The sequence below is a fragment of the Tympanuchus pallidicinctus genome, unplaced genomic scaffold (genome assembly GCF_026119805.1).
Source record: "Tympanuchus pallidicinctus isolate F22 unplaced genomic scaffold, pur_lepc_1.0 scaffold17, whole genome shotgun sequence".
NCBI classification, from domain to species: domain Eukaryota; kingdom Metazoa; phylum Chordata; class Aves; order Galliformes; family Phasianidae; genus Tympanuchus; species Tympanuchus pallidicinctus.
In genome coordinates, this window is record NW_026294690.1 from 4142274 (window position 1) to 4169048 (window position 26775).

General features: G+C 37.9%; 1 protein-coding gene across 8 annotated transcripts in view; it reads left to right on the forward strand.

Annotated features, from left to right (window-relative positions):
• Positions 1 to 322: 322 nt before the first annotated feature.
• The window catches only part of ATG7 (autophagy related 7), a 97146-nt gene continuing 70693 nt past the window's right edge, over positions 323 to 26775 (forward strand). For 6 of the 8 annotated variants that reach the window (XM_052678360.1, XM_052678365.1, XM_052678362.1 and 3 more), the window contains exons 1-17: positions 323 to 432; positions 3099 to 3315; positions 3552 to 3606; positions 5060 to 5177; positions 6305 to 6382; positions 6902 to 7018; positions 8565 to 8714; positions 10089 to 10177; positions 11244 to 11365; positions 12300 to 12390; positions 14635 to 14779; positions 15356 to 15514; positions 16739 to 16933; positions 19582 to 19785; positions 20025 to 20140; positions 20858 to 20933; positions 22396 to 22476. In XM_052678360.1, coding sequence (XP_052534320.1) covers positions 3138 to 3315; positions 3552 to 3606; positions 5060 to 5177; positions 6305 to 6382; positions 6902 to 7018; positions 8565 to 8714; positions 10089 to 10177; positions 11244 to 11365; positions 12300 to 12390; positions 14635 to 14779; positions 15356 to 15514; positions 16739 to 16933; positions 19582 to 19785; positions 20025 to 20140; positions 20858 to 20933; positions 22396 to 22476 — 1974 coding nt within the window. In that variant the 5' untranslated portion in view covers positions 323 to 432; positions 3099 to 3137. Of the gene's footprint in view, positions 433 to 3098; positions 3316 to 3551; positions 3607 to 5059; positions 5178 to 5337; positions 5439 to 6304; positions 6383 to 6901; positions 7019 to 8564; positions 8715 to 10088; positions 10178 to 11243; positions 11366 to 12299; positions 12391 to 14634; positions 14780 to 15355; positions 15515 to 16738; positions 16934 to 19581; positions 19786 to 20024; positions 20141 to 20857; positions 20934 to 22395; positions 22477 to 26775 lie in introns of those variants that run through there. The other 2 variants (XM_052678361.1, XM_052678367.1) reach the window with 2 other exon arrangements.

Sequence of the window (26775 nt, forward strand, 5' to 3'; positions counted from 1 at the left end):
AGCACCTACTCAAAGCATAGCATCCTTGTGCAGGATGGTCTAACAGTCATAACCGCAGAGGAGGAGAGGGTGGGTTGTAAGTCCATATTATTTCACAAGCCATAAAGTGAGCGCACTTCGTATCTTCTCGCCTATTCAAGCAGTTGTTACAGCGAATGCACTCTGGACGGCACAGAAAAGAACCTTCAGAATCGGTTTGGGCTGGGCTGCCGCGGGCACTACCCCGCACCACGCCGCGCCGCCACAAGGGAGCAGCGCTGCGCCGACTGACATTCCCGCCTCAGGCGGAGCCAACGGTCGGGCGCGTGCGCAATGGACGCTCCTCCGCCGCACGCCTGCTCCCTTCCCGCCCTCTTCGTCACGTGATAGAGGTACGGCACCGTCACGCTTCGCGTCAGCTGGTAATGCCGGAAGTACTGCGCGCTGGAGCCGGTGAGCGGCCGTGCGCGGTTGGGGACCGTCTGGTGTGAGGAGGCGGCGGTGGCTGAGGGGCACTGAGGGCGTCTGCTGCCTTCAGGCTCCCGGCTGCGTGCCCCGAGCTCGCCGTGCTCCGGGCTGGTCTCGCTTCCAGAGCGGGAGTTCGGGTTCTGTCACGGAGGGCGGGAGGGAGTTCGTCCCTTGCGGTGCCGCAGTGAGGAGGCAGCGTTCCTTTGCGGGGCTGTGCGGGTGGCGCCTGCCGCGCTCAGGGCTGGCAGCTGGCGGGGCAGCTCGTCTGCAAGGCGAGACGGGAGTAATATTTCCTGGAGGTGCCCCAGGCCGTGGAGGAGCCCTGGGCAGCCGAGCTGGGGGGCAGCCAGCCCACAGCAAGGCTGGGGACTGCGAGGTGCCTTCCATCCCAATCCTGCTGTGATCCTAGAAATAGGGAAAGCTTTCCGTGCTCCAAAAATAGGCTTGATAACAAACATCAGATAAGTTCAATGTCTGGCTCAGCTTTTCTGAAAAAGCACCTTAGGTAGTGCTTTGCCTTTGCTCATAGAAAGGAGGTCTTCAGAATATTCTCTATTCTGTAACACAGAGCGGGATTTTATAGAAAATGTGGATTTTAAGGTGTTTTTGTGAATCTGGTTTAAAACCTGTAACATCATGATGGTTCCAGAGGATATGTAACTGCTAATCGTGTTCTTACGGCAGATTACGTCCTCCCTCAAGGACAGGACAGGTGTTACTGAAACAGCTGCTCTGTGGTTTTCTGGACATATTTTGCAATTAGACTCATCTGAATGTCTGTATGTTTAACAGCAGATGCAAGAACTTGTACTTTTTTTCTGGCCGTTGTTGTCCATTGCGCTTGTTAGATTTCCTGTCAGTTACAGAACTCAGGAGTTATCTCTAAATTGTATTGGTAAACCTTCTTGCTTCAAGCTCACTTTGCAGCTGAACTCTTGTGAAATTCCAGATTTCTGATGTCTGTTTATTCCTCACATTCTCCTTGTGACTGTTAGAAGCCATGGGTTTCTATCTGCAAGTTCTACAAAATGTACCTACAACACATTTATATGTAACTTGTTGCACAAAGTTTAATGTACTGATCTTGTATAAGAAAGCACTTGAGTATTTGCATGCAAATGCATAAAATTATATTTTCGAAAGTGTCAGTAGATCAGAAATGACTGTCTATTCTGTTCTGTTTACACATATATAGCATAGTGTTTCTTAACAACAGCTCTTTAGGTACAGGAATAGTGGAATTAAGTAGGGTCTTGAAGTTCATTTGCAGTGGATGCTTTTAGGCTAGTGTTTTCAGCTCGTGGTACGTGACTGCTTGGTGTTGGCATCTGGGTTCTTGGTCATTTAAAGTATTTGACAGTACAGTTTGTTGGGTGTGTCACGTACCTGTAGTTAAATGGAGAAGGGGGATAAAATGAAAGCTTATTCCAAAGGCTGAAAAAGAGCAAATAATTAAAAATGAGTAGATCTCTCGTTATAATAAAGCTTGACTGGTGGAGTAGGCATTGACTTCATGTTGCTTTTTGTTATAAATTGGAAAAAGTGCTAATTAATACTTTCCTGAACTTGCTTCTGACAACAAATCAGTAGGAAGAGAAGAGAGTGTTTATGGATTGGTTTCACTAGCTGCCTAATCAAAACTCTCATTAAAAGTTTTATTATAGGCATTTTGGCATGACATGCAATGCAACCTGACTCAGTTATTGCTAATGCCTTTGTGACGCATGACTGTTTGCTTGCCTTGTGATGAGCAGTCTGTATTTTTTTTTTCTAGTATTTTTTCTTGAAAAATAAATTCTGTAGGGTTTAATATTTATTTATTTATTTAGTGAAATTTAAACTAGCTGGTTATTAATACGTAAGTATATGTGACTTCTACATCTTAAGTGCAGGAAAAGCAAGTCTTATTAAAATGATCAGAAAATGCCATGCAGATAGCTCTACTTTGTACAGCCATTGTATAGTCAAGTTTTCAAGAAAACTTTCCTTATGCTAATAGAAGTGATATGAGAAGGTATTTTTAAACAAACTGTGAAAAATTTATGATATCACAAATTCTAGTTATTAAAAATAAAAACTGAAAAGAAAAATAAAGTGAAATTAAGCAACAAGAAATGTCAGCTACTCTGTTTAAAAGAAGACGTTGTGAGAGAACCATGTATCTACCATGATGGAACACATCAAACATGTATTTTTCTGTTACATTTCACAATTTACCCAGAAATAAGGAAAGTCTTTAAGGTAGGAAAAGGGGATCATGTCTGTACTCTTAGAAACAGTAACATGGATTATGTCCAAATAATTTGCTTGAGGAAATATTGTGAAAGGAAAAACGTTACTGTGTCTTTCTGATTAATATGAGAAATTCTTTCAAAGAAGAAGCTGGTCATTTGGCAGTCATTAAGGAATTAAAAACATCGTTTTCTTTTCCCCTGTTCCAAAAAGCATTAGGAAAATCTGTGAAAGCTGTTTTCATTGCACCAAGCTTCTTAAATTTTCAAGGAATAACAGTTTTTTATACTTCACATAAAGTGTGTGTAGTACATACTTTATATATGTACTACTTGAAGTGTATTTAAAAGAAACTTGAAGTAGTTCAGTGTGACATGGTCATTGGAGAATATACTCATATAGCTTATCTGCTTTTACAGAATTCTCTTTGCCTGTATGTTTAATAGTGAACTGCAATCATGGCAGCAGTCAGCAATGAGTCCCACCATCCTGTGGATCCTGGAAGTTCAAAGCTGCAGTTTGCTCCCTTCAGTAGTGCCTTGAACGTAGGATTCTGGCATGAACTAACCCAGAAGAAGCTCAATGAGTACCGATTAGATGAGACTCCAAAGGTTATCAAAGGGTACTACTATAATGGTAGGTAGAAACTGAATGTCTCTCTTAGTAGTTTGGGTTTCTCCTGTTGCTCCTCTAAATATTCATTTAATGTGTATAAGGTATTTTGCTGAGACATTGCTAGGATTAGGAGCACTGCTGGATGAGATGGGAATTCTGGTGTGTCCATGGGTTTCTTATAGCCCTAGATTAGTTTCTCTAACTTTAAAGCATATGTATTGTAGTTTAAAAGATGCATGTTGCTTCTTTTTGGCCAGGCGATCCATCAGGTTTCCCAGCTCGTTTGACGTTGGAATTTAGTGCCTTTGACATGTAAGTATGTATTCTGCTTTACCCTAATTCATATGTGGAGAAGCTTTCCTTGCATAACAGTAATGCTTTTCCAAGTATGACTTGGAAAAATTCTATAAGAGATCAATTCACTTTCTCATGAACTTTATAACTGCAGAAAGAGTATTTGTGCCTTGGAGTACTGCTCCCTGCTTTTGAAGCAGTGTATTCATCTGAAGGGTCAAGCTTGAAATACACTGACAAGTCTCAGTTTCACTTAGTGTTTATATGTGTTTATATAATACCCTTTTTTCCCACATTTCATAGACACTTTTGTCTAAATAATGATTTCAGTCATCTGATTTCTGGTTAAAGCTTTCTTAATATCTTTATAAACTAAATATTCTTCCTTAGAATTAAGATCTCAAAATAGCTTTTACAATCCTGGTTGTTACACTGTAATATCTTTGAAAGCAGTATTTAACCTTTGACTGAAATTTCCCAATTTTGCTTTTACTCCCAAGGTGAAGCTAGAACAAAGTTGTTCTGTGTACACAACAAAAGTGAGATGAGAGGCGATCTTTTTTTTTCCATCCAGTTTTCACTTTGAGTTAATTGCCTAAATTAGTGTAACTAACATAGGATCTGGATAAATGCCTTCATAGTCAATGCTTTTTTTTTTTTTTTTTTTTTAGTTGATGGATCACAAAGTTGGGATCTCAGAAGCAAATTCCTCTACTTTCTCAGGATATTAGGAGTTCTAGCAAGGCATAGTGTTTTTTGAGATAATTTCACAGGACACATTTTTATCTAAGAACTTCTTGATGTTCTACTGAAAGTGTTTTCAGCAAAGTGTGTTTGGAAGAAGGCTGTGATATGGAAACATCAAAATGATCAGTTTGGAAGAATGATGTTAAAGGAGTTAAATTAATCAGGTCTATAAAATTAGCTACAGAAAATTTTCCATTATAAAATAATGGAAAATAATCCAGCTACAAATCCAGCTGATGTTACAAACTAGGAAAGATGCTCAGGCATCTGTCCAGATTAGACTTCCTTTGTGGTGTCCTTTTCAGCTTAGTTTTTTTTAACTGAGTATTTCTTTATGTGTATGAAGTATTGACGTGTAAAGTTCAGTCTTAATTCTTTCTTAGTGTAAATCACATTTATCATTAATTGTTTGTTTGAATTCATTTTTTAGAAGTTTTCCTTCAACCTAATTCAGTACTGCCTTGCTAGAAAAACCCAGATTCCTCATGAATTTTGAAAGCATAATGTGGATGCTCTCTTCCACAGTTTCTTATAACAATCCATATTTAACAAAGCATTATGATCAGAAAAATGTTTTCAGTGTTGCTTTCATTAGCTTTTGTTACTATGCCTCGTTTTCCAGTTTCTGGACAATTTTTCCCCATAGCAGAGCAATTGTTACTACTATTGATCATGCTGAAGATGTTAGTACACAATTCCCAGTGTTCTTTTCTTTTTAACTCAGGAATGCTGCAATACCAGCACGTTGCTGTCCTGCTTTTGGAACGTTGTATAATACCAACACTTTCGAGGCTTTCAAGTCCTGTGATAAAAAATCACTTTTGGAAAAAGAAGCAAATGAGGTAATGTTAAAATAAAATCAGCTGGTTTATTGGTAATTGTTGAGTCAAAGCCTGAGCCACTGATTGAGCACCTGGGAAAGGGGTCTGATGAGGCCTGGGAGCACAGGTGAAAGCAATTCAGCTGTGTGTCAGGAAGGGGTGGAGCCTGGCTGCACCTCTCTTAGACCTCATAGAAGGGCTGACTGGCACTGGGGAAGGACCTCTGGTAGGAGACCTCTTCCTTGTGGGGTTTTCCCAGTGAGCCTAGATCTTCAGACATGGGTGAGTGCTTTTCCTTTCCTTTTGTAAAGCATTTTCATTCATGCTAGTCCCTTTATCATTACACCTTCTGTATCACCATTCCATTGGGTTGATCTTTCTGATTGTTACATTGGTAAAGAGATGGTTTGGAAATAGCCAGTGAATTGCTTTACAGTCTCTGACCCAAATATTAGAGAGTCTGTCCAAATTCACCCATGTGGTTTGGATTTAACTTATTATGATGGGAGTTTGATACTTGCTTTTTTACTGTTCTTTGCAAGAGAATAGCAAGTTGATAATTATGCTTGGAGATCTTTTTTTTTTTTTTCAGGCTTCTACAAAGCTGTGTTTTAAATGCAATGTGTACTAGAGCTGCCAGTGACTTGCATTCTATAGATCCAGTTTTTGATTTGTTACAGCATCCAGAAATCAGGAAGTGTCTAGTTTAAACTGAATTACTGCAGTCCATCTATCAATATGACAAAGTGATGGGAAACAGCCAGAAGTTTGAGATAAGGCAAGAGAAAGGTGACTGCCAAAGGAAGGGGCTTATCTGCTTGTTCTGTAACCAACTAATTTAAATGTCATGGCTTAGGGAGAAGAGCAAGTCTAACAAAGGCAACCTTTTTATTTTTGAGGTGCTATACTTTGACTGGTCTTTGATTCCTTGGATTAGATTTATTGGCTGCCTGCTGTCTGTGGGTAACAAAGCTTTCATGTATATCTTCACTCAAGGCCTGGTGTGGTGCAGTACTTCCAATTAATGACAGGCGCAATGCAGTTACTTTAACTGTGTTCAGAGAGTTGAGGAGCTCTTAGAGGTCTTATACTCTTTTTCTGTTTGTTTCTCAGTCCTTTCTCTTCTTTCTATCAACTATCAATTACAGATATGGGAATCAATAAAATCTGGAGCTGCACTTGAAAACCCTCTGCTCTTGAACAGGTTCCTGCTGTTGACATTCGCAGTGAGTAATGATAACATATCTCAGAGCATTGAAATGGAAATGTAGTAGTTTCTTCTTAGGAGAACTTGTAGTACCATATTCTCGTTATCAGGGTCATTCTCAGACATTTTAAAATATCTCAGACATTTAAAAAAATTCTGAGGCCATTCTCATGTACACATGTAAAAGATTTTTTTAGTGTATTCTTTAAAAAATGCAGGTACCTTCTCAGATTGCAAAATGTATCTGAATATGAGTGCCTTACAAGTATTAGTAAAAGCAGAGCAGCTCTCACGTTTAACATATTTGCAATTCTAGAGCACAAAGCTCTGTCTAACACTGAAGTATTGTACACAAATTGTCTGCTGAAGTCCTGATTAGAAGGATATGTAGAGGAAAGAAGTCTAGTATGCACGGTTTTCTTTCAGTTCATGACAGTGACTTGTCAAATAAGAGCTATGGTTAGTACAAATAGAAATTTCCTTTAATTTGTTTGTTATCTAATCTTGGTTTTTTGTTTTTGTTTTGTTTTTTTCCAAGGACCTGAAAAAATATCATTTCTATTACTGGTTTTGCTACCCTGCTCTCTGCTTCCCTGATGGAATACATATAGTTCAGAAACCAGTGTGTCTTGGTGACCGGTTCTCTTTAAATCAGGTATTCTAAATACCAAGTGTTATGAACTCTGTAGCACCGAGTAGATTTCTTGCCATAAAGATTAGTGTTTTTATTAGCATGTACTGGATTTTCAAATCTAATTCCTTTTTAAAATCTTCTCTTTTCTTATTCTCACTTGTAGTTTACCCCATTTTTTTTTTCCTGTACAAAATCTTTCACCTTAACATTGCCTCAGCTTTAAGTTAGATGCAGGCATGGCATACAGCTCTGGAGGGGAGGTAGTTACATGGCTGTGTGTATGGGAACTTCAGAATCATGGCCTGAACCACTGATTGAGCACCTGGGCAAAAGACCCTGGGAGCACAGGTGAAGGCAATTCAGCTGTGTGACTGGAAGGGCTGGAGCCTGGCTGCACCTCTCTTAGGCCTTATTGAAGGGATGACTGCCACTGGGGATGGATCTCTTTCTGGAGATCCCTCCTTGGTGAAGCTTTCCCCTGTGAACCTGGAATCTTCTGATCCAGGTGAGCAATCTTCTTCTTTTCTTTTATAGCACCTTTCTATTGTGCTGGTCCTTCTGTCATTGCACCTTTGTAATGCCTTTTCCATCGTATTTATCTGTCCAATTGCTACACAGTATTTTTGAAACTGACCATTGTTTAATGAAAGGTTTTAAAAGGAACATCCTATGAGTGATCAGGAGAAATGACAAAACTCGTAATAAAATGTATGATTTGACAAGAAAAATGTTGATAGGGAATAGTTTTTTAGAGCATCTGACAGTGTTTTGCAGTTTGTTTCTTATTTCATTGTGAGAGGACAAAAAGTCAAATTTTCCAAATACCTTTTTTGACTGTGACAGAAGTTGATGTGAAACTTGGAGTGTGGTTTTGATGTTATAGTAGTCCATGAGAAACAGTTTTCAGTTCTTTCTTTCTCCAGTGGAAAATACTTGCCTCATTCCCAGAATGCCCTTATGTTACTTCTGTAGTCATAAGCACTGTAACAGTGTTGTCATTTTCCAGAAAATTTGGCTGAATATTGGAAATGGATGCCAAAATAAACAGAGTGGTGAAGTCTCTATGGTGTTACAGTGTGATTAATGTTTGCCAACACGCAAGACTGCAAGAGTACAGGTCTTCTACTTTGGAAACAAATCAGAGAACTTTTGCTAATAATAGAGGGGTAGACTTACTTGCTTATCAAGCTGTTGTAACTATTAGAATGAGCTTTCATTTTATGGTTCTGTTTGTTTTTTTTTTTTTCTGTTGGTAGATCAGTTTGCTGCAATGGTTACAGTGTACCTGTTTCAAATTTGTGTTGACAATTGCAGCTTTAGCAATTCACTTTTTAATCTATTATTGTGGTAATAATAGACTTGAAAATTTCAGAATACACTGTATTCTGTAATAACTTGGGTGAGATAGCATTCCTGAATTCTGTAGCAATTGCACCGAATCATAGAATGAATCACAGAATGCTCTGGCCTGGCTTTGAACGCTTCCAGAGACGGAGCATAAGGATACATGTCAGTGTTTCCTTATAGGAGCGTTACAACTATTGCTTTCAATTCTTTTTGCTTTTAGATTCAAGCACTTCAGAAAGCGTATGATGAACTTTGCCAGTCAGAAGGGGTTACAGCCTTTCCTTATTTTTTAATCAAGTATCATGACAATTCAGTGGTTGTATCTCCACTCAAAAAATGGGATGGTTTCTTTCAAGACCAAGAGGGAAAGGTAATGAGTATTTTGCATCTGTTTATAACCTGCACATACTTAATTTACAAGTGATTTGAAACATACATGTAATACTGAATTGGGCACACTTGTTGGTCAATAAATGCACTGGGTAAACAGCTGATGACTGGCAGCTTGGCTTGACTTCTGTGTCAAGAGTTAGGTGTTTACATCCTTATCCAGAAGCCAAGTTGTATCAAATTAATGGGCAGCTTTAAGTCTGAGTTCTGCGTGCTCTTTTTACTAAAAACTGAGGTTTTAAAAAGTAGTGTAAGTGCAGTAGTGGGTCACAGGCAAGCGAGCACTTAATTTATATAGGGATAGTTTAATGCAAGATAAATCTGTAATCATTTGGAACGCATTTCTTTGTTAATGTTCTTTTTTGAAGGGATCTGCCAAAGAGCTATCAGATGCAGTTTCTTGAATGAGATGACTCTGAAATTTGTCAGTATTTCCATGAGCCAGCTGAACTTGCTCCCCTAGAAGAAAAATGTGTTTGTTGCTGTGTTAATGTACTGCTAGTTTATTGAACAAGGTCAGCTTTTTAACAGGTCTCATGCCTTCTTGAGTCAGCAAGTGCAAAGCAGCAGCAGTGTATGACTGGAGGAGGGACAGGGGAATGGACCCTTGCCTCCCCTGTGTTTATGCATTAGGTTTTGTCTAATTCATTTCAGACTGTTCCTAGAGGCACCTCACTGATGTAGAAGAGTTGCTGTAAGTTTATCAGTAGGTGAAGCAAGAACTGGGAAAGAAGAGCTCTGTAGATATGAGAGAGACGGGTAGCTCTAGTGATGAACGAGTTCAAATTTTCAGCATATCTAAAGGTAGTGGCATCTTCCTGACTTCTGGTTAAGTTTTAGTTCTGCACTGAATGTAAAGTAATCAAGTTTAGGCGCATCAATTAAGTGCGTGGTATTACACCAGTTGAAGATGAGACAGAACATCCAGTTCCTTATATATTATATTTCATCTTGAAGGATTGGCTTTATGCGTTATTTTTATGTTGTTTTTCTTTCTCCTTTATTTCATGCTGGATTGACCCCTTTCAGTTTTGGGTCATACCAAAATCGATGCAGAATTTTGTTTAAGGAACAAGGCTTCTGTTATTGGGCTTTCCTCACAATGCCTTATTTAAAGCAAGCTAATATGCTGTAGTGAAATATGTGAATGTTCATGAAGAAGCTGAAGTGAGAGCTTTGAAAGCTCTAGCAAATGTTTTACTGAAATCTAGTGGGACCATGCAGAAAATATATGTAAAATATGTATGTAGTCATTCTGTGTACAAATATTTTGCATTAAAAATGCCAGGTAAGCGTTAGTGTGAACTGAATATCAGTATTAATAGATGACTTCTCAGAGCACTTTCGTTTGCAGGTGACAGTTGGAGTTTATGATCCGTGTAATTTATCTCACTATCCAGGATGGCCACTGCGAAATTTCCTGATCTTGGCATCACATAAATGGTATCTCTTTTATTATTTTCCACAGAGACACATGCTATTGATTTGTATCAAATGAAGCATTTTTTCATCCATGGCAATTTACTTGCATCATGCACCTGAAGCTTAACTTTAGTCTCAAAAATATGCAAAAAAATGTATGAAGGAAAATAAATAAAAACCCACAAAAAAGGCAAAAACCGACTAGTTTTGACTTTGACATTCCTTGTGTCCAGTGATTCAGGATTTGCATGTTACTGTTGTAGTGGAACTGTTATGGCATGGCACCTGATGAAGGGGGTGGCTGGCCCAGGAAGCACAGGTGCAGGTGGTTCATTTGTGCTTCCTGTGTGACCAGGAGCGGACCCTGGGTCCATCCATCCCTGGGTTCATCTAAGGGCCAGCCTCCAAAGTGAGGACATCATCTGGATAAAGGCCACTTCTGAGAAGGAGTGTTCTTTAGCCAGAGTCTCTGGTCATTGATTGGGCAAGTCATTATTTTCCTGTCCATGATTACTGGTATTCCTAACGATACTTTGCCTGCTATCGCAAGCAGCTTCAGTAACACAGATGCTAGAAGCAGTTTCAGGGAAGCAAATCAGCAAGGAGAAAAGTTCAGGTACAGAATTTTCTGGGCTGAAGGATGTATAAATACCCAGAGTGCTTTATACATTCTAAGGTTCGTTGGTTTTTAGGCACTGAAGCTCTAATTCTTTGACTTTTGGAATTGAATTGGGAGGGGGAACAAGGTTATTACATCAAGAACTAAAAATAATTCTTACTTTTGCTTTGGGGAAGTGCAGGTATATGTTGTGTTGCTTGATATGTTTTCTGATATGGTTTGTCCAGCAGCACTGAATAAGTGACAGAGGACATGCTGTTTAGTGTCAATTCATTGGAGTTGTCTCAGCAGAGTGTGATCGTTTACATGTGCTAAACAACTGTGTTTATAGCCAGTGAGAGCAGTAGTGTTCCACTTAGTCAGAATCTACAAAAGACTGAAACTTTATGTAGTAGAGTTAAAATAAGTTCCTTTTTTATGGGGGGAAAAAAAAAATCATGTCTCTTTGTATGTTTTTTTAATTGCCAGGGGCAATATTCTCCAGTCAATTGAAGTGCTCTGCTTCAGAGACAGGACCATGCAAGGGGTGAGAGACATAACACACAGCATTATCTTTGAAATAAAACTTCCACAAGGAGCATTTGGCCCAGGTAACCCATTTAAAAGAGGAAAATAAATCCCTTTTCTGTTTCTTTCTCCCCAGTCACTATGAAGATAGGAAAAACGAGACGGTGAAATCACTGCTTACACTAAGTTATTTCAAATAAATTGAAAATTATTTGAATGTTCTTTAAAAAACAAGGGTGAATAGGCTTCCTTATTGAATTAGTAACAGGATTTGCAGGATTTAAGGAGAACATCTGAGGAAAAAGTTATTGTGGAGATATGGAAGTCAGGTAGCAATTTATAGTATCTTATATAAAGTGATTTTAAAAAGTCTTAAATTTCTACACGGTCCCTTTGCAAATGCTTATGATAGTGAATCTGTGCGTATTGTTCTGTTTACTTATAAAACAATGGAATTCAGTCCCATTATGAAGTAGACAGATGTATTTTAAAGCAATCAGTTTGTCACATTAGTACAAACTCAGACTAAATTTGTCTGCTGAACAATCTGAACTATTTTTCTACCTTGCCTAAGAAGTTCTGGGTGCTTTACATGCAATAGCTGTGAAGTGTTTAATTATTGTAGAAATAGCATGTGTAATTCTCTACTGAATTTACAGATAGAGCCTAGGGATCATGATGAGGTGATTGAACTACACGAAACTTAGTAGCGAATTCTGAATTTACTGAGAGCTAAACATGCTGATCTGTTTTTCATTCAGGATCACTAGGCTTGGTGAGGAATGATGATATTTCCACCTTAGGTATAAAGCAAGCTAAGCAGGCAAAAGCAGCACATTAGACATCTGGTATTAAATCCAGCAACACTTGCATAGCTGCATAAACTAGATTAAGGTGCAGCTTGTTTCCCTAAAGGCTTGATTTTTTTCCAGTAAGTTTAAATCAAACAGAATTTTCTTTTCCTATCCTGTGGTATTAAGAGTTTAACTTCTTTTTCCTTCTTTCTTCATGAAACAGATTGTCCAAAAGCTGTTGGATGGGAGAAAAACCAGAAGGGAGGCATGGGTCCAAGGGTGGTCAATCTCAGTGAATGTATGGATCCAAAAAGGTTTGGTTTTCATTTTCTGAATTTCTTTAGTTTCTTTTCTTGGGTTTTAGTGATAACAAGTTGAAATGTGGAATGCAAGAGTTCTCTCAATCAAGGCAGTGATACATACACTAAATGTTTTGAAGATTATGCAGTAATATACATATTGTGTGATCTTTGGTTCTAGTGCGGATTTGCATCTTGTTAGAGCAGAGTGCACTGTAAACAGCAGACATTTCTGCAGTTTGTGACTCTAGCTTATTTGGAAGCATATATGGAGCAGGGGGGTATAGCTGAATTCTTCCATGTAGGAAAAAATGGCATCCACTAACATTTATTGACGCTTGCTGAACATTTATGGAGACCAAAGGTGGTTATTATTGCAGTCAAGCTGTGGGTGGTATGTTTCTGCAGTTTTGACAGCAGTGTGAAAGGGAAATAGGGTAGAGAGATGGGCCTAAAAGAACAGCAGCAACAATCTGATGAGAAACAAACTAATTTACTAAATTAGAAATCGGAATGCAAGGAATGCAACGTACAATAGTATAATATAAATAGAATTGGAGCTAATAAATCAAATGAGTGTCTGAAAGCTGAAGGCCTTATCTGATGGTGAGGTGAGATGATCTAGGGAGCTCACGTGTTGCTGAGATCAAAAGGGAAGGTCAAGTGACCTGTGAATGTCTTTTATATTTTGCTCTGACTAGAAATGGTAACGGAACATCAAACAGTCCTGTGGGGGATGTATTACTTCTCGGGCAGGTACCCAGAACTGGAGCATTAGGTCTTTAACTCCCCATGTACTACATGATGTTATGATGTGGAACACCGATAACCGAGAATCATAAAACCACAACTGTGTCTTAATCAACTCATCCATGTGAATTGGCAGATTATGACCAGGGAACTGCTTACAGAACTGAATAACATCTTCAGTGTGTTGGAAGCAGTGGTGGAAATGTTGAAATATCGTAAAGTTTGTGCCAGGTGGATCCCATAAGTACTTGCTCAGGAACAGGAAGAACACCATATACATGTTTCTCAGGACTTATGAGGCTGGATTGCATTCTTACTGGTGAGATTTGGTGTCACCATTTTGAACCAAAGTCAAAACATCAGTCCCTGGAGTGGCAGATAAAGTGGTGATCCTTCCAGATTTCCTGGAACCCTGGTAAAGCATCATCTCTGATGGCTGCATCACCATGCTGACTAAGCTGAAGGCTTGAACTTACGGAATCGGGCCAGAGAAGACAACCTGAACAGATAATATCTATTCAGGCTGATGAAATATGGTCAATGTGGCCAATGTTCTCCTAGCAATAATGCCATCACAGCAGCTATGAAACAGTGGATCATCTCTGCTGGTGCAGATCTTGACAAGCACAGCATGCAGGCTCTTGTTCATTGCTTGCAGACTTTTATGGTTGTTACGGTAGTGATTTGCTATTCTTTTTTAAGCAGTGCGGAGTTTTTACAAGAACGTTGTTAAGAGATGTTCAGCCAACGCATTCCTTACAAGAGAAAGTTTCAAAGAATATATCTGGTATATTTAATAGCTAGTAAGCAATCTGGCAAAAGAGTAATTGTGTTATGTATGTACCTAAATATCTCAATGGCAGAACGGTTAGAAGAATTTATAGCTAGTGTTCTTCGGAACATAGCATTGTGTTGTCTCACAAGTGGATGAACAACAGAGAAAGTTGTTTCAAATGTCTTTTGATTTCCACCTTAAGTGGAGATGAGCCTTTCAGACTAATTCTTTCACATTATTTAACACGTTGAATTGTTTAGGCAATGTACTGATGCTCTTGCTGGCATGGTATCTTCTGTTCTAAGCTGAGATATGCTTCACTCTTCACAAGAAAGTACAAGTATTCCTTTATTCTCTCTAAATATGCCTTCATATAATGGAAAGATGGTAGAACAGTAGATCTCAGAGTTAGTGAGTTTGACCTGAATAGGAAAAATAGAGATCCAGAATAATAACTTAGGAGACCAAATAAAAACACAGCTCTGTTGTCACGAACAGCAAAATTGAGAGAAAGGCAAAAGGTAGCTGAAATCAAGGTGAGAAGGAGAAGGTGTTATGAGAACTACTGGCATGTGCCTTGAGGGAATGGTCTATTCCACTTCTTTCTTTCCTTTTGGGGAAAAAAAAAACCCAAACAGTTGAAATAGGTCTTTGCTTTGTTTGGGGGAAAAAAAAAAAAAGAAAAACAAAACCCCATAATATTCATCAGCGTTTCTATTTATTTTGTGGTATAGGTTAGCAGAATCATCGGTGGATCTTAATTTGAAATTGATGTGCTGGCGGTTGGTCCCTACTCTTGATTTGGAAAAAATTGTGTCTGCCAAGTGTCTGCTGCTAGGAGCTGGTACGCTGGGTTGTAGTGTGGCAAGGACTTTGATGGTAAGTCTTGAGTTAATCGTAAAAATCTGCTGTTTATCAGTAGTTCTACCACTTTTTGAGCAGCTGCCATGGCACATAAGGGAAAAAGTTGTAGTCCTATGTATTAATGTATGCATTATAATTTACATTATAAATTGCAGGGAACATCTGTAGGGAATGGAAATGGCTTGGAGTTCTGCTTATAGTAGAACAGTAAGAGAAACTTAGCATGATAAGAATAGATACTGAATTTACATTTAAAGCATTGAAAAATTCTGGAACAAATTAACAAGCTTATAAAATCAAATTCACAATGAAGCATGGGAAGTAGCTGTGTTGATCCTTACTTCCAAGAATCCTTACCACATCTCACTTAATGAAGTTTTGAGGGGTTACTGCAGAGTAATAAATTTAGACAGTTTAAGTTACCTGTTCTCTTAATTAAGTGCAAGTACAGAGCCATTGCTGTGAATAGCTTCAAAAGCTGATCTTTGTAGAAAAATTGAGCAAAGTGCCTTTTAAGTTTCTGTCGTTGGAGACTCGAAATTGTTTGACTAAACCCATTGTATTTAATATATTAATTAGTTTCTTGCTTAGGGTTGGGGAGTTAGGAAGATTACATTTGTTGACAACGCAAGGATTTCATACTCCAACCCAGTGCGACAGCCGCTGTATGAATTTGAAGACTGTCTCAGTGGTGGGAAGCCTAAGGCACTTGCAGCTGCAGAAAGACTTCAGAAAATCTTCCCAGGAGTGGTAAGATCAATATTTTAAATCTCCTAATAAGAGAGTAATAGTGACTTTAACTGTGCAGAGTTCATTTTATCATTATTAAGACCTTCATGTTGATGTGGTAGCAGACCCATCAACTGTTTGTATTTTTTTTTTTTTTGCTTTGGAATTGAGATTGCCTTTGATAGAGTGGTTATGCTTGGCAGAGCTTAACTAACAAGCAGTATCTTGACCACTGACATGAACAAGTAAATGGGTAGTGCATATTTTACTCTGCAATTCTGTATTTAAAATACCCCTGACTATGTTACTAATCAGAGTGCTGTTGATCTCCAGATAGTGAAACACAGACTGGTTATGCTCCTGGTGGTTAGTGTTATGAACAAGCTTTACAGAAGATCCATTCCAGAGATTTGAGGTTCATTTAGTTTGACCTGAGGATTGCTCTGTTTTTGTTTTGCTTTTATCTGTGGTGATCCTATTGTTACCATTACTTTGAATGTCAGTACTAGTACTAAGCAATTGTTCAATGAATGTTGGATTATCAAACAATGATCTTTAATATGAAAATATGCTAGGCGTTTCACTTCCAGAACTTCTGATAAGTCATGAAAGAATATGTAACACCTCACAGATTTTAACCTTGTTGTGCTACAGTACCACTGTTTCTTGGTGATACTCAGTTACAGAAATATTTAATTGATTCTGCAACAGGAACAAGCTTTTTGAGTGGCTGTAATGGAAGTAATGGAAGTAATGGAAGCCTCCAGTTATCCAAAGCCTGGAGTCACAAGCCTCAGAAGTTACTTCCTTATATATAAAGGTTGCATATGGATTTAATTACATGAATTACATGAAAATCACTCAAGACTATTGTTTAGAGAGAAGAATGAGCAATAATTCTTATTTATCATATTGTAACGGAGTTGGTAGTTGGTATCAGAGAAATCTAGTAGTTGTGTGTCAGGTAGCTGCAAAGATAATCCAGGATAATGATTTTGTATAACTTAACAACACAATCTTAATTGTGAGCAAGACCTTTCTGCTTGCTTCGTCGTTGTTTGTTCCCTTTGGGACTAGAAGCAGTTCAGCTGTCTTCTGGAGCTGATTTGCTAGACCTAACAAGCCTTCTGATGAGAGATGCAAAGAGTGAAGTTGCCTTTCTGCCAAACCGTAGCACTTTAGAATAATTCTGTTAAGCCAAAAGTTTGTTTTAACATGCTGCTGTTTTACTCTGCCTCCATCCAGAATTCAGAAGGCTATAACATGAGCATCCCTATGCCAGGCCATCCAGTGAATTTTTCAGAAGTAACAATGGCACAGGCTCGGAAGGATGTGGCTACACTTGAAGAGCTTATTGATGCTCATGATGTTGTTTTCCTACTAATGGACACTAGAGAGAGTCGATGGCTTCCTGCTGTTATTGCAGCCAGCAAGAGGAAGGTATTGTAGCAAATATTGCTAATAATCTTATAGAATAGAATCATAGAATCACTAAGGTTGGAAAAGACCTAAAAGGTCACCCAGTCCAACCGTTCACCTATTCCCAATAGCTCCCACTAGACCGTGTCCCTCAACACAACATCCAGCCTTTCCTTGAACACCCCCAGGGTCGGTGACTCCACCACCTCCCTGGGCATCCATTGCAGTGCCTGACCACCCTTTCTGAAAAGTAATACTTCCTAATGTCCAGCCTGAATCTCCCCTGCCGTAGCTTGAAACCATTCCCCCTGGTCCTATCACTGATGACACGAGAGAAGAGGCCGACCCCCAGCTCACTACAACCTGCCTTCAGGAAGTTAGAGAGAGCAATGAGGTCTCCCCTGAGCCTCCTCTTCTCCAGGCTGAACATTCCCAGCTCCTTCAGCCTTATCACTGCGTTTCAGCTGTTGCATATAAATCAGCTGTGTATACCTAAAGAACTGTATGGGAAAGCAAAATGAATGACCAGCTTGTTATGACTATACAGAAATCTCTCTTGTTTTCTGTAACCTCAAAGATTCTGTATATGACAAAAAGAGAATGTTGAAGGGAAAAAGTAGAAACCTGAAACATGGGATGATACATATCAGAAGGTACCTCTGAAGGCTGTCTGATCCATATGATTGTTTGGTCTGGGACCAAATTACAGCATATTGCTTAGGGTCTTCTCTCCTCAGTGTCCTTTAAGAATCTCCAAATGTAATTTCGTGTAAGAGAAGCAGAGTAGTGTGGTTTAATCCAGCAGGTGGCCCAGCACCACACAGTCATACTTCCTCCCTTTCCCAATGGGATGGAGAAGAGTGTGTATAAAAAAAACAATTAGAACTCATGGATTGAGTTAAAACTTTTTACTAAGATAGAGAAAAGAAAGGATATTTTATGTGTAAATATTATAAATTAAAAAGTAAAAACTATTTATTTGTATAAATATATTCCTATGTAACAAGTGATGCATGAGCAATAGCTCAGCATTCCCAGCCAATGCCCAGCTAGCACCCTGAGCAGTGGAAGAGGAAGACAGCAACTCCCACCCCCTTCAAAACTCCTTTCATTTGATATAATAAGGGATAGAGTATTCCTTTGGCCAGTTTAAGTCAGCTGTCCTCATCCTGAGAATGGCCTTGACTCTGTGCAGCAGTGCAGCATTGCTTAGCAAGCAACTATATAAATGTTGGTGAAACTAAGACAAGTAAGGAGGACTGAAAACATTCAAATGTCACTCTTTCAAAATCCCAAAAATGAAAAATGGGAATGTGCTTTCTGAATTTAAAAAGCATGTCAGTGGGGTTTTTTCTGGCCAAAAGTTAACTTTGTTTTTTTTTTTGTCATTACTTTTTTGGAAAATAAACTGTTGTGCTGAGCCAATAATTCCAGTATTGCAGTGAGAAGATTCGGTTGAGAAAAGAATAAACTGCAATCAGAATGAAAATGGATATTCAGAAATTATTTAGAATGCCAAGGAAGATCTTAAAAAATTAAGTTAACGTGGCTAATTCTTGAGAGCTTCCTCAAAGTCTTGTCTTATTCCTGTTTGTAAGAGAGAGGAATGATGAAGTGTTGTACTCGAATTTTCTATCTGAAAATATCTGCATGTTAAGCAGTGTATTATCTTTTATATTTTACTTGCTAGAGTCATTATTTCTGGTTTTTTTTTCCTCTGTATCTTGGTAAAATCTACTAGTTTAAGGATGACTTCATGATATTCTGGTCACAACAGAACTTTCTCAGTATCTGCTTATTTTTCATATAGAACTTCAGATTACTCCCAACACTTCTCATACTGAAGAAAAATGGGAAAATGATGACAAAGTAATTTTATATCATGGCTGCTTTTACTCCCCATGTGACTAAACAGATACATATGAAGACCATAAGTAATAATTACATGCTTTCCTCACTGAGCAAAGAGTTTTTTGAATAACAGATGTGTTGCTTTGTCACATAGGAGTTATTTCAGACCACAGTGAAGTGAACAGATTGCTTATGGTATCTCAAAGGACATGAAAAGTTGTTCTTGATCATCACTGTTGTATTTAAGTGGCATTTGGAATATTTTAACACTGAGAGCTTCAATGTTTGGTACAGATTATGCAGCAAACTTAGGAATAAACTGAGCTGGAAATAACAAGTTATTCCAATAGCAGTACTAATTAATGTATGAATATTAGGCCAAATATAAATACGGGGATGTTGATTCAAATCAGTGCTTAACAATTTCAGTTGCTTAAGTGAGAAGCTGTGTGTTGGCTTGAAGTTGTCTTCAAATGCAAACTAGAACCTGCTTTTGGAGTTTGTGTTCCGCTGTTGTCTACAGGCATGCCTAAATTTGTGCAAAAAAAGTCATTTTTATCAGTTCCCAGAAAGAAAGGAAAAAAACGTTCTGAAACATTTGTATGTTCTTTTAATGCTTGACAACTGGGATTTGCCACATGTCAGAAAATCTGGGTTTTGTTATGGCTAGGATGATAAATAGGTAGTTATTAGGTTATTCATCTGACTAAAGATTGTGTGGGCTTTTCTGTATGATATTTACAGTGAAGAAAACCATGTGGTCTTTTTTCCCCTTTCCTTTTGGCTCACTTCAGGTTTGTTCTCTATATTGTCCATAGCTGGTCATCAATGCTGCCCTGGGGTTTGACACGTTTGTCGTTATGAGACATGGACTGAAGAAACCCAAACCGCAAGAAACTGGCAGCGCATGTTTCAGCACTGCCCCTGGTCCTTCTGACCTTTTGGGCTCGTCGCTCTTTTCAAATATCCCTGGCTACAAGCTGGGCTGCTATTTCTGCAATGATGTTGTGGCACCAGGGGATGTGAGTACAGTGTTACGCAAATGGTGACCATTGTGTATCTCTTGTTGAATTGAATGTTTATTTCCTTTAAATAGCATTTCATCAAGGATTCCTCTTACATTGATTTGCACAGGATTAAGAAATAGTTTATCTTTTATTTGGAAGTTAAAAAACAAAAATGAAATGAATTGCAAGTCACTAAAGATATATTGTTTAGAAGAACAGTAAAATCACTTCTTTAAAATTATATATCTTTCTAGTCCACCAGGGATCGAACACTGGATCAGCAGTGTACAGTCAGTCGACCTGGGTTAGCCATGATAGCCGGAGCTCTTGCAGTGGAATTAATGGTTTCTGTTTTACAGCATCCAGAAGGGTGAGTCATTTCAGAGAGAGATGTTCCTTGAGAAATCAGTTACTTTATATAATCTTTTGGGAGAAGAAGGTGGGGCTATGCATTAAGTAGGGGAGTTCTGTAATGCGTTATGTTGCCTATAAATTAATGTGATGTATGGATCATGTATTATGTTTTACTGTAGTGTAACGGTATTTAAGAGAGAACTAAATGATCAAATCCAAGTTTTGTCTTGGAGATTGGCAAGTTTTTTTTTCTCTGACTTTAAAGGTATGAAAGTATTGAGAATATTTCAAAAGAAAGTGTTTTCTGTGAATAGATCCCTTACTCAAGAGAGCATTTGAGTGTAATGATGAGCTGTCATAACTACTTTTGTCACAAGAAAGGCTTTAAGATAAGCTAAATACTTCAAAATCCTAATTAAAACTAAGTGCATGTGATGCACAAATGTCTATGGAATTTTCTAATCTGAAATTTAGGTTTATTTTCTGTCTTTAAAAGCAATGAAAGAGGAAGTGAATTAAAATTTGAATGCAAGTGACTTACAAGTGCCTAACTGGTTCTGAAGATTTTTGTATTCCCATGCTGGAGCTTAGTTACTGTGAAGCAATCTTTCCAGATAGCTTACTTTCCAGATTCTAAATTGCAAGCTGAAATGAAATGCCTTGTAGCTTACTGGAAACTTTGACTGTTCAGTATGTTGTCTTGTTCTAATTTTCCTTCTTGGATTTTTGTCAGTGGTTATGCTGTGGCCAGCAGTAGTGATGATAGGATGAATGAGCCACCTACTTCTCTTGGGCTTGTTCCTCATCAGGTAAGAAATCTGTGAGAAAATGATTTCATCTAAAATCTTGGTACTGATATAAGACACACATCACAGCTTGCCTCCTTAAAAATGTACTGTATGCTGATCTGATTCCATTCCCAGAAGGGACTGAGTCTTCATATTTGGATTAAGAATAATTAAGAGTAATGCAAGCCAAGGTTATAGTGTTGCTGGCAGTGCTTCTATCCCAACACTGCCTACTTACCAGGAATTTATTGGAGACAGAGCCACTAGCAGGCAGCATGAATATTACAACCTCTGCTTTTTTCTCATCAGAGCTAAGAATGAGCATCTCAAAGTTGCTCTTATTCTTCTTTTCAACCCTAGTACAGATTAAAAAAAAAATCAGATCCAACCAACTCATAACTGTTACAGTTCTCTAAAATACCCATGATTTTCTGATGCTGCACAGAAGTCTTTATGATGTACTGATCCCAAGCTGCAGCTATAAATTTGTGTTTAGGATACCATTTTTCACAGTGATGGATAGACTGACTTCTTTAGTTATATTGACAGGGTCTTTAAAAAAGCTATCTGCTGAACTTAATGTAATCATATACCCTGGGATGTATCACTGGGTATTTGAAGTTCTACGCTCCTCTTGCTTTGTACTACTTATTCATGTTTTACTGAGTTTTAAAAAAAAAAAAAAAAAAAAAACCAACAAAAAAACATTTTTATTCTCAAGTAAGTGGAATTTTGGAGTTCTGTTAGCTTTTTTGTGTGTTCAAGATGAATTTTGATTCAGAAAAACCTAAAAGTGCTGCTGTGTTGGTTTTTTTTTTTTTTTTTGGTGATCTCCAAGTAACCACAGCAATAAGTAAAACTAGTCTGGTTTTGTTTTCTTATAGTGTTGTGTAGTAAGCAGTAACATGGGGATCATCACATGAAGTGGGGTCCTTGAGGTTCGCTTGTGGTCCTTTCTGTTAACTGGAGCCTCTCCAGGTCACTTTCAGGAGTTTGTCTCCTCACACCCATGGAGTTTTTTGTTTTTGCTTGTTACAGTGGACGTAGGGGGTAGTTCTGCAAATACTATTACAAGAAATGGTCTAGAATTTTAAAATCACATGTTAACGTGTTGTATCAATGGCAAAATCTAGGAAAGAGCAGCAGTTAATTTTGTCCACCTCTAATGTATAATCTGAAATGATTTAAGTTCGTACACCACGACTTGTCACTTAGTTTTGCAGTCTGATAGCTCAAACGCCAGGTGGTGCTGTGCCTCTATCTTTAAATAATCTGGTGCTCAGATAGTTGTACCATTATTTCTATATAGAAGTGTAATATATGCAGGTATAAATTTAATACAGCTCTTAGTGGTGATCTTTGCTGTATTCAACTGTATTACCCTAAATATTCAGTAAAAAGATAAAGAATAGCTATAATTATGTCCAACTCATAACATTCTGGAAACCTGCTTTTTATAGTTGTAATTTTTTTCACCTTCCAGATCCGTGGTTTTTTATCAAGATTTGATAATGTTCTTCCAGTCAGTTTGGCATTTGATAAGTGCACAGCCTGTTCCCCCAAAGTAAGTCTGAGTTTTTGCTGTACTTGATCTGTGTACAGAATGGCTTTGCTCTAGGTCACTTATAAGATGTTATAATCTGCTTTATGTTTGACGTTTTCTCAAGGCTTGGAATCTGTGTTCTCACTTTAGCTAAAGCTCTGTTGCCCTTGTATTCTTTTTTTAGCTGCTTTCTGGTTTTGTTTTTTGTTTTTTTTTTTTTTTTGACACAACCTATTAGCATCTCAACAAAGATTTTGCTCACAACTGGAAAAAAAAAAACCTCCCAGCAGATTAGGGACAGTGCATTTCTGAAATGTTCTGTCGTGTAAATACTGGTAAATGTTTGTAGCTTTATAGCAGGGAATAAAATTGGTTCTGTTTTTTTAAGAAACTATTTTTGGTGCCCAGTGAATAAACTTAAATTTACCTGTCTTTAATTTAGTATCATTATAAATATATTGTCTAAATTTGTATTTTATGGTATGAAACAACATACAAAGAACATGTCAAAAAAAACTAAACAACTTCAGTAACATTTCTTTATTAAGAAAACTGTTTCATTTTGATGCTAGCGTTGACAGTCCTGAGTCACCTAATGGATTTACAGCTGTTGCTAGAATCTGACCTATGTCCTGCCAGAACACTGGGGCAGCTCACTAAATGTGTCTGTGTGAGGCCTCCTTTTTAGTCTTGGATTGTTTTCCTGTATTGTGGCCTTGAAAAGTCCTTCTGGCAGGTTTTCTATGGCCATGTAGTGGAAGGCTCAAAAGCTTTGAGATAACTCGATATGAAGATTCAGAAGTTTTGACTCATTATTTGGCCTGCTTGCAAGTGTCATTAATTTAGTTAGCTTTTATGCACCTAGAGACTGACTGCAATAATTTCTTTTCATTGTTTCCACTGTGCTTATCCTTCCTGTTTCAAATAGCTATCAAAAACTCTTGAGGGACTATCTTTTTTTTTTTTTTTTTTGAGATCTTAAGATGTTTTGCAGAAACTATTTTTGTACAGTATTCCTGTTATTTTTTCAGGCTGTCTTGGCGTGTTTGACAAGTTTTGATGGAATTCTTGTGTCCATTTTCTCCTCAAAAGTTCAAGCACAGAACTTAAATCTGCTGTTATTTTTAGGGACGTGTTTACTGTCTTAAGTAGTTGAAAGCATAGCAGTAGTTAAAGAGTATTTTCTCTCTGTTCCAGAAGTATGATTGGCAATTTCTGTTGCTTTCATAAAAAAAAAAATATTTATATGTAGAAATGGGAAAAACTGTATGATGTTGGAGTCTTTGAAGTTTTAGAACAAGCTTTTCCTTTTTTGTCTTTATCTCTGACCCAGGACATTGATTTATCATAACATACATTGATGTAGATAAATTAAATGCAGGTATCAATTTTTTGTTAGCAAATCATTTCCTCTTGGAGGTCATTTTAAGAGAGCTCTGTTTTACATAAACAGACTTGATGATTTAATAAAAACTGACTTGGATTTTAGCAGCTGTGCTATTCCCAGAGAGATCACTTTTCATGTGGTTTGAGGATTAAATTACTTTTGTGCTGAAAAAGTTGCTTCATTGGCGCACGTATTTCCTTACAGTAGAAACACAGCATTTGTTTACTTTACTAACTTTGTTTATTAGTGTAAGAGTATGTCACCCTGTATTATCTGGACATCTGATGCTAATACCTTGAAATGACAAATCCAGTTTAATTATAGCCTGTATGATGATTTTTGTTCGTTTAAATGCATTTATGCCAGCTTTACTATAAATTCAAATGTATGGAAGTAGGTTCTTTCTGATACGATTGGATTTGCTGCTAACTCATTGTTTGTTCTTATGTCAGCATTCTTGCTCTTAAGCACTTGTCACTCTTCAAACACAAAGCTAATGACTGAGGAGCTCTTTAAAAAATGTAGTGGTACAGCTGGATGACTTGGGAGAAGCTGCTCATGGTCTGTGTGTTTAGAAATTACGTTCCACTTCGTTTTGACTCACAGTTTTTTCTGTTTCTGAAACTGAAGAACTCAGACACCCTAGCAGCCAGTGGTTCCTTACCCAGTATTGTCCTAACCAGGCTGCATGCCAGAGGAGTTTCCCACAGGCAATTGTTGAGGAATTTTGGGATGATCACAGCATCTGGGCCAAATTTTCTGTGTATGATTTTTCCCCCTCTCCCTTGTGTTGAACTAGAAAAAATTGTGTTCTTGAAAGCATCTTTCAAACTAACAGCACTGCACTTAGCCTGCTTCATAGTAGGTCTGAGGAGCACTGTAAGCTTTCCTTTTGCACTTCTCTATCCATGGTGAAGTTATTTCTCTGAGGGGAGAGAGTCCAAAGTTCGTTGGTTATGGATACTTGATTTTACTAACTGCTTTCTTAAACAACAAACATCTTTGACTTATTACTTAGTGTGCTAATTAAGCTGCCCCTTTACCCGTTGGGAGTGAAATAAAGTTACTTTCTCATAATATTATGGTGAAAAGCATATTCCATGTGAAAATAGAGTGGTCTTGATCCTTGCAGGCATCTGGCTAATGCCTTGAAACGTGGATGTTAAAATATTTATCTTACTGTATTAACATTAGCAGTTGATTATTTTTTATTTAGGATAATGAAAATTTGCCTGTTCTTGCTCCTCCTGGTGCATCCTGAAATGAACCGTAGATTCATGAGTTTTCCTCATGAATTCCCAGAGTTGAATGTCAGAAAAGAGTGCTGATTCTGCCCAATTTGGATTTGCTTATCCTCTGTTCTCTTGTATAGCGTACAGATATTTTCTCTCACGTTCAGATTTATAGTCAGTGTTTTGGTAAGCATTGTAATTTTCCTGTAAGATATTTTTCTACTTCCCTTACTGATTTTTAGCACTCAGTAATGTTACTGACTCTGCCTTTAAAGGCTTCCCCAGTTTTGCTGCATTTCATGAAGGGACAGACACCAGGATCAGGGATGGCATACCAGGCACTGTTTGTTTTCAGTCAAGATGTTTCCCTGCCCTTGTAGATGTTTTCCCTTTTTAACATCCTCACAATAGATTAAATGCTATTGCTGTGACATTTGCTAAGTGCTTGCATTGCATAAGTTATTTATGAGTGTCTCAATTTTGAAATCTACCATCATGCAGACATAATAATGTGTTTGTTTTCATCTGCTAACTGCTTTGCATGCATTTTTACTTTATAAAGTTCAGATCAGCAATGGCAGTAACCTGCATTTTTCAGAGACTTTGAGTTGATATAATTTTAATTTCAGCAATGCCAATGGTACTTGCTTTAGCTGCATTGAGGAAAGGTTTTTTCTTTCTCCCAGTAATAACCTGCATATTTCTCAATTAAAATATTGCTTTGATGTGTAAGTCCCGGGGGAGAAAAGGTTTTCTTTATTCTTAACAAAAGAAGCTAACTCTTGCATGACTTACAGGGAGAAATGTTTGTCATTCAAGAATGAACACTGCAAAAACTTACAAGAATGTAAAGAATTATTTCTGTCACTGTCCTGTGACATTGAGATTGAATCTATTTATAACTTATTTCCTGAACTTAAATATATTAACATTTGACACTTCTATGCACAGTGCAGCCTGAGTATGAATACTGGATAGATTGCATTCAGGCTTAAAGAATCTATCACTAACACATCTAAGCGTGTTTTGAGTATACTGAGTTAAATGTAATACTATTTTGCTCTTAAGATAACATAGGAAATGGCTATTTGATAAGTGATATACAGAAATGTATCGAGTCTTTTTACTCTGCTCCTCAACAATGGACAGGAGGAGGAATCAGGATTATTTTGCCCAAAACTTGTGAAACTTCAGGCTGCCCTTTAGCTCTTTGGATGTTGATTTTAAGAGAATTGAAATAATGTATTTTAAAACTAGTTGCCATGAGGATGTTTTTTTTCCTCCCAATTGCATGGAAGGTGCACGTTCTTGAAAATATTGCTTGGTCTTATTATTTCAAAACTAACAGACTTCAATTATAAAGTCAACTTATGCTACATTTTGTTATCTCAAGCAAAAGGATATTAACAGAAGTAAGCTATGGTGCTTGCAAGGAGTGCTGCATCGCACACGAAAATGATCCATGGATGCGTCCATTGTAGTCAAACTTTGTTCCCTTAGAGGAGAGCAATATGATCAAACACAAATCTAAGAGGTATTAACTTTTATCCTTATTTTGTGAACAAAGAAGGGTGAGGAATCAGAGATGTGATCTTTAGTACATGGGGTGGGTGGAGGAGGTGTCTCTACAGACAGCATGGATGAGAATTAGAAAATGGATCTTAGGATAGCACTGGAGACCTAATGAGTTGGGAGATTGAG